The sequence below is a fragment of the Copadichromis virginalis genome, linkage group LG7 (assembly GCF_057382275.1).
Source record: "Copadichromis virginalis isolate Kocher_CV1m ecotype Utaka linkage group LG7, C_Virginalis_male_GT1.1, whole genome shotgun sequence".
NCBI classification, from domain to species: Eukaryota; Metazoa; Chordata; class Actinopteri; order Cichliformes; family Cichlidae; genus Copadichromis; species Copadichromis virginalis.
Window position 1 is genome coordinate 56,585,334 of NC_140624.1, and position 8,343 is coordinate 56,593,676.

Consider the following 8,343-nt stretch of genomic DNA (forward strand, 5'->3'; position numbering starts at 1 on the left):
ACTGATCATTGAGAGGGAGAATGCTTGCCAAATACTAACAGTAGCTGTGGATTACTGAAGTGGAAATAATAAAGACAAATCTTTAAGTGTGCATCAATGCTGGCTTGCTTGAAGTCACTGGTACAAAAAAGGTAGCCTTAGGCTGAAAGGGAGAGGACAGATACAGGTTGGTTACTTGCCAGATGAAGTAATGGGTAGGACTGCAAACTGAGGGGTAAAGGGAAGCAGGTGTGTGAATGGGTGTGGCTACAGATCATGGGTTAGTGCAGATAAGTGAATCAGGTGACTGGGTGAGGAGCAAAGTCTGATGGCATCTGGTGGACAGATGGAGAAGCTAAAAGAGTGAATACTGAACAGCTAAATCACAGAAGAAACTAATATTACAAGTCTTTGCATCACTAAACATTATGTTTCTTTTCTTTAATATGAAGCATTAAAAAAAGTTGTATCCATGGTCTTAATCCGGTTGTTCAGTGATGACGCCACGAATCCTACTTCCGGGTCTAAAGTTGTCTGCGTTTAATATGGCTTTTGTGTTGTTAACATGTTTAATGTTATGTATTTTCTTCTATTTGATCTCAAAAAGCTCCTAAAACAGTCAGTGATCACTGTTGACCTCCCTCGGCTTTTATTACCGCTAATCATTTATTTAAGCTCAGTTTTTAAAACCTTAGGATGTAACTACAGCCCAGCCCATGCAGCAGTATATGAATGACTAACCTCGTATTGTGGATGGATTATCTCAGTTGTTCTCCTGGTTGAAGTTTGGTCCTTTTACAGCATCCTGCCATGCGATTACATTTGTTTCTGACCACCGAGAACACTCATGTTAACTTTTATCGAGTGGAAAAAAAGTTAGCTTGTTTATATTATGCTAACATACCTGTGTCGCTAGCGGTCACGTAGCACATCATTATATACCAGCTAGCCCAACTTCAGTAACCCTACAAACGTCACTGCTGTTTAGTTTTCTGTCTTCATTTATGCTGGAAGTGATAACAGAGCTGTACGTTTTAATTTGTTTCCAAAACCCCGCAGTCAGGACATGCTATATTGTATTTAGATAGAAGCTAGCGAGCTAACTCCCTGCTAACTTCTAACTCCGTTAAATGTCATAAATTCCGTTTTCATGGATGCCTGGATGTTAAACTCAATTGTTACACCTGGTAGAGCAGACACTGATCATTTTATTAAAGATGAAATACTTTAGACAGTTTTTCAACTCTCAGTAATGCCATAGTGATCGTTTGATATATGGACCTGCAGCGGAGTTTAGACCCAGACACGGCTAGTGACGTCAGACTGAACAACCGGATAGGCTTATCCAGCTACAATCACAATGCAAGCAAGTATTCATAATTAGTTGAGTTACACACAGTAAGAGATTTGAGTAAATTGCCTCTGTGTATTTCTCTTTGGAGCGCATGCTTTTATAGAACCAGTGTTTTGTCTGTAGTTTTATTATTACATGATGAACAATTAATCTAGAAAACGTGGCTCTAGAAAACTTTACATTGGGGGCAAAGAGGTCTAGGCAGTGTCGCACATGTCTCTTCAGTGAAGTAGTAAAAATCCCCTTTATGCAAGTGGAGTCAACAAAATATCCACAAAAACACTTTAAAACGATTTATTCTAATATAATCTCTTCTAAGAAGACAAACCCGATTTTTTAGGTAGGTAAGTTAAAACAGTTAGTTTTTTAAAGTAACTTTTAAGGACATAAAACTGTAAGTGGGGGGTGGGTTCAGCTGGTGGGCACCTGTAGATCCGCCCCTGCCCTGTTAAGTGGCTCAGTCTAAATATATTCCATATAATTTTAGAAGCTGGGAATGTGTTTTCTAGAAAAGTCTTCATTTGTTAGCCCAAAGCTGTGAGATACATGGAGTGGGAGTGACAAGTTCAATATAAAAAAGAAAATGCATCCCAACAGTGCCATCTTGAGGCTGCCCGAGCTTGCAAACATTCCTTCTTCAGCCATTACAGCTGTTTGCAGATCCTGAAACGGAAATTACTTCTACGGTGTGCTGATGTATCGTGTTTTCCTGCACGACTACTGATGAAAGGTTTCATCAGTTGCTTTCTGGAGTTTCTAAATCACAGTTATCTTCAACCTTCAGAGTTAATCATTGCTTTATATAATCGGCGCCGGCGAACATCACAGGCAGCTTTCACTTTATAAAGCAAACCTACATCGGTACGATTGCCCTTTGCTTCATTTTGACCCGCTGAATTCAACTTTTCTGCAGCGACTGTCGACGAGCAGAAGATGAACCAAGGTAGCGGAACCCGCAGCGGGAAGACTTTCCTGTTCACGTCGGAGTCTGTTGGAGAAGGACACTCCGGTAGGCTAGTGCTGTACTCATGTCTCACAGTGTAACGAACAATGTCCAGCTAGACATTCACACATGGATGTATCAGAGACACTTGGACATGTCTGGACATGCACACATACATTGTCTGTCCTTGTAACTCACCACAGCCGTGATGTTAGCAAACTACACAAGTGTATGGAAGATCATTTTACTCAAAACTGATATTGGGGGCAAATAATGATGGTCAATTAACACTTCAGTTATTTCCGTTAAATGAGAATATGAATGTTAAAATATTCAAAAATTTATTTTTGCGGCAGAATAATTAAATGTTATATCCTAAATTCAATTTTTTTAAATATAAATAAAATGAGAACCTTAAATAATTAAGATGTTTTTTATAACTAACACTAGAGTGTGAAATATAATTTAAACCAAAATTGAAATTAAATATGCAAATTGCCAAAAATGTGACATAAAAATTTATTTAAAGTAGTTTTAATATTTAAACAAGATTGAAGCTTCAATACTAAACATACTTGAAACATCTTTGAAAAGAAAGCATGATAATCTCAAAAGGTGGGAGGAGAAAAATATTTATTGGAAAAGTTCAGCATTTTAGAAAATATGTTAAGTGGTTTTCTTGGTATGATTAAGTATACAATTATGATACAAACTAAGTAGCTTGTAGAATCGCCTTTATTAGTAGTGACTTGAAATAATCTATGACTTAATTTTTCATCATTGTGGAGGAATTTTGACCCACACTTCTTTAATACATCGCTTAGTAAAAATAAACATTGTATGCACACGGGTGTTCACTGCTCGTAGACCCAAATTACACCTTTCTTGGCTGCTACTTCGAAGCACATCTGTCCTGCGTGCTGCACAACAACATTGAATATTTAGTATTTACTGCTGTTTACACTTAGCTAGATTAATGCGATGGTGTTGTGTTTAGTATGTTGCTTTGTTTTGGGGTTTTTTTTGTCTTTTTTTGCTTGTTTTCTATTCTTCTCTCAACAGGTGATCCAGGAGATTTTTATTTTTTTTCTCCCCCCCTTTCTCACTGTCCCTCTCCCCTTCTGTTTTTCCTTTCCTTCCTCTTTCTTTCTCCCTTTCCTATCTCTCACTCATGTCTGTCCCATCTGTAACATCTGAAAATAAAATATAATAAATAATAAAAACAAAGATCGACCAAATGGACCAATACGGCAATGCCACGATGATCCATTTGGCAAAGTAAATCCATTGGGTATCCTTGTTGGTCTTCAGACAACAATTCTGATGGCTAAAGAACCAAATGGGACAGGCGAAATAAAAAAAAAAAAAAAAAAAAGTAAAAATAAACATTGTTATCATATTTTATATATTATTATCCTTCTACAACATATCAGGATTCAAAGTGAATACAAATCTGCAGAATGTATTTATTTTATTTCACTTTACTTTATTGTTGCCCAATTAGAATTTTTTACATACTGATTTTGTGTTCACAGATAAAATGTGTGATCAGATTAGTGATGCTGTGCTCGATGCGTACCTAAGTCAAGACCCTGACTCTAAAGTGGCCTGTGGTAAGTTTCCAGTTTTATTAGATTGCCGTGATAACGTTTTCACTACTTAGTAAGATTTCCGTCAGGAATTCAACACAGAAATTCCAAATCATCTGCTATTGTTATGTGAACGATGAGAGTTGTTGGTGGAGAATGGAGCATGGATCGTGGTGTGTCAGAACTAATAGTACTAACAGATCTTTAGAGTGAATAAAGTTCAATTAGTTTTGAATGTAGCTGCAAAGGTAGGCTAATTTGGTAACTAATAATTAAACAGTGTTTGGCTTTTAGATCAAAGTTCAGGTCAGCATTTTTCTTCTGGGTTCCTCTTGGATGACGAAATAAATGCAGTTTCAGATAACAAACCATCTTCTTCCTCTCTTCCTGAGACTCGCTCACAGTATTCGTTTCAATTTTTACAGAATGTGTGGCAAAGACTGGCATGATTTTACTAGTTGGAGAAGTAACATCCAAAGCCACGGTAGACCTCCAGACAGTCGTGCGAAACACCGTTAAGAAGATTGGCTATGATGACTCCTCAAAAGGTAAACTATGGATGAAATTGGTATTCTTTTGATTACGTGGTTTTACAGAAAGTCAGAGTCAAAGAGTGTTGCTGATATTTTTTCAACTGTGATGTGCAGGCTTTGACTACAAGACCTGCAATGTACTAGTGGCTCTGGAGCCGCAGTGTGCGGAGATCTCAGACTGTGTGTTCGAAGGCAGGGATCAGGAGGATATCGGTGCAGGGGACCAGGTTCAGTATTTGATTTTCAGCCACCATGTTTGAATAAGTATTTTGGAGTTGGGGCTAGGATTAGGAGGCCAATAATAAACACATTAATCCTTTTTTTATGTTTTTGGTTCAGCAGCAAAGGCATAGGAAATTCATAAATCAACAATTTTGTAATTTAAAGATGAAAATATTGAAAAAAGTCATAATTTTGATTGTAACTCTTTTGACATTCAAATACTGAAAACTACCCATAAGAAACGACGTCACAACTTTCATACATATTTTTGTGTAACTCTTACTGTCTCTGATCTCTTTAATGAAGTAGAACTATTTCTTCCCAAGTAAATTATTATTTACATTTTTTTGCTATAATATTCATAAAAGATTAATGTGTGTGTGTGTGTGTGTGTGTGTATATCATGTAACCACAAGGAATTTCCAGTTTTTCAGAAATCGTGAATAAACTGATGATTGGCGCTACTCCCTCGCCTCCCTTTAGAATTTTTAAATGGTGTATTCAACGAAGGACTGTTTGAAAAACTTGATTTTTAGCACTAAATAAAAAATAATGGAAAAGGTGGTCAAGGCATTACCTTCACTACAGGGTTTCATTTACTTGGAATGACTGTGTAAGCTTATTTGTTGAGATATTCAAGTGGCAAACCAAGCAACAACTTATTTGCAAAACACTTCATATTTTTCAGAGACATAATTTGTAAATATTTGCAATTAAAGATTTAAATACAAACTGTTATGTAACTGGCCTTTCACCCTTAAGGGCTTGATGTTTGGCTATGCCACGGATGAGACTGAGGAGTGCATGCCGTTGACCCTGCTTCTGGCTCATAAACTAAACTACAGGATGAAGGAGCTGTCGCGGAATGGAGACTGTCCTTGGATACAGCCAGACTCCAAATCACAGGTAAGCTTTTTCACAAGGAAAATCTTGCACACTTCATCTTTTTTGTGTTTTTCCTTTAATATTATGGATGAAACTATACCCTCTCTGCTTTTTGGTTTCTCTTCTGTAGGTCACCGTGGAGTATCGAGACAACATGGGAGCCATGGAGCCCCTGCGTGTCCACACTGTGGTGATCTCAGTACAGCACAGTCCTGACATCACCCTGGAGGAGATCAGATGCAACCTAATGGAGAAGGTGGTGAAGGCTGTCATTCCTGCCAAGTACCTGGATGATAACACCATCTACCATCTGCTGCCGAGTGGGAAATTCCTTTTTGGGGGTCCACAGGTTAGGAATGACTAAAGCCTGTAGTAAATTGTGATTTTCATCCGATGTGAGGGCATGAATGATATGCCTTTGACATTTTTTATACATCAACAGGGAGATGCGGGACTCACAGGACGTAAAATCATAGTGGATACCTACGGAGGATGGGGTGGGCACGGAGGAGGGGCTTTCTCTGGAAAGGACTATTCCAAAGTAGATCGGTCTGGAGCTTATGCAGCACGTTGGGTAGCCAAGTCACTTGTCAAGGCTGGACTGTGCAGGCGAGCTCTCGTTCAGGTGACAATCGAATGGCATTAAGGGGATCAACGTGTAAAGAAAGTATTTCACTCTTTATTCGCATCACTGTTTTTGTGTCTAACGTGTGATAATTGGTGTCCACTCTGCCATGCTCTTAAGATCTCCTATGCTATTGGTGTGAGCCATCCACTCTCCATCTCAGTGTTTCACTACGGCACATCTAACAGAGACGAAGACGAGCTGCTGCAGATCGTACAGAAGAACTTTGATCTGAGGCCTGGAGTGATTGTGAAGTATGTGCAGTTTGTCCTAGTTGCATCTGATAAAGATAAGAGATTCTTTTATTAACAGTGTAGCACTTCGCTTTTACAGAGAGCTGGGACTGAAGAAGCCAATTTACCAGGCCACTGCCTGCTACGGTCATTTTGGCAGGAAGGAGTTCCCTTGGGAAAAGCCGAAGACTCTGGTGTTTTGAGTTTAGTGTTGAGTGTTTTCTAGTTGTGTCCTAGTAAAGTCCGCTTAGTGTCACATAATCAATAATGTCTAAATTCACCTGTTTAAATGTCTTCTCTCTGTTTAAGTGTCTCCTCATTTCTGGCTTCAAACTGCAAAAGCCGTGGCCACCACCTTTTATAACAAAGATTAATTACTATTTTTTTAATTAGAAAAAAGCAACACATTGATGTATTGTTGTATGATGGTTACTGTAAAACATCTGAAGATAAGTGTCACTTTTATACACACTGTCAAAATTCAGAATCTATATCTGTACTATACATTTATTGATTAAAAGGCTGCAATAAAAACAGACTTTTATTATAATATCATGTAACACTAATACACTAATTTGAAATACTTCAAAGATGGAGTGACCAATAAAGTATGATCTGTATCATGTAACCACCCACAAATATATACAGATACTAACCAGTCTACATATTCACTCTAAAAAAATATTGCTTTGGCTCTACCAAGTGGACATGAACATCCATCTACTTTTTCCACTTACCCAACTCCAGGTGAACTTATCCCCGACATAGGGAGACAGCCATTCACAGTCCCATTAACACCTATGTGCACGTCTTTGGACTGTAAGAGGAAGCTCGAGAAAGCATGCAGGGAAGAGGGTGAACATGCAAACTCTACACAGGAAGGCCCCAGCTGGCTCCTGGAGTCAAACCAGAACCTTCTTACTTCTTACTTAGTCCACAGTACTAACTGCCGAGCTGTCCTGGTTATGAACAGTCAAACAATCGTTTTGAGATGCATGGTGAGAACAAACAGTACACTGGCAAGGAGACGTTTATTATACCCGTTGCTAAATTCCACGAATGGACTGATAGTGATGTTCTGCAGATGCCATGCCTGGAGATGGCGCTGTTGCATCATGTGTGTGGTGGATTGACCCTTTGGCCTTGTAGCCACTCTGCTTGGTGAGTAATGTCCCCCAGAGGACATTCTTCTTGTTGATGCAAAAACATGACATACACCCACAGAGTGAACACTTACATCGGGTGTTTCCATGAAAGTGCAGCGCACAGAGAGATGAATAATACCACCATGTTGTCAGATTTCAGTCCAGAGGGGGAGTGAGTTGGAAATGTGGGGAAAAGAGAAATACATTCATTTAGTGATACTGACTTTTAAGTTCATGCAAAACGCCCTACATTTTACCATGCAGCTAAAGAACAGCCAGTTTGCAGCAAACTGGATGAATTTAATGGTTGGGAAGTGTAAAAGCTGAAACTTGTGTTTTTTATGATCACTGTGCCAAAAAGTATGTGAAAGGAAATCAGTCCAGCGAGGTGTGCAGAGGCATGAAGCAGCCACTCTGTCCTCAAGTACAGCCTTGTTTATCTAATGTGTCATCCATGCTAATGGAGAGAACAGGAGGATACTGGGTAACTCGTTATATTAAACCTTTTAAAACAATTAGACTATCATATTTAAAGGAACATAAATCACAATCTTAATATTCTGTAAATGTTAGCTTAAAAATCACAGAAATATGTCCTCTTGTAAAACAATTTATCTGAAAAGGACATCTTTATCTTTATATCGTCAATACAAAATTATACAATATTTATAATCATGGAGCTAAATTAATTTGCTGAAATCTAGATTTACATATATTGGATTTATTTATTTAGTAGTTTTTTGTTAGACAGAAGGACATAAAAACACTAACAGTTGCAATAAGCCAGGTTTTATGCATTGTGTAAACAGCTGATTCTACCTCATTGCAACATGAG

The 8,343-nt window shown here is 38.3% G+C and overlaps 1 protein-coding gene across 1 annotated transcript; it reads left to right on the forward strand.

The window, feature by feature from the left end:
• Positions 1-1,881: 1,881 nt before the first annotated feature.
• On the forward strand, positions 1,882-6,897 carry mat2al (methionine adenosyltransferase II, alpha-like). Its single transcript, XM_085464343.1, has 9 exons — positions 1,882-2,342; positions 3,812-3,889; positions 4,291-4,413; positions 4,513-4,625; positions 5,383-5,526; positions 5,636-5,854; positions 5,948-6,130; positions 6,251-6,384; positions 6,464-6,897. The coding sequence occupies exons 1-9, from the start codon at positions 2,267-2,269 to the stop codon at positions 6,564-6,566; spliced, it is 1,173 nt and encodes a 390-aa protein (XP_085320469.1). The 5' UTR covers positions 1,882-2,266; the 3' UTR covers positions 6,567-6,897.
• The last annotated feature ends 1,446 nt before the right edge of the window (positions 6,898-8,343 follow it).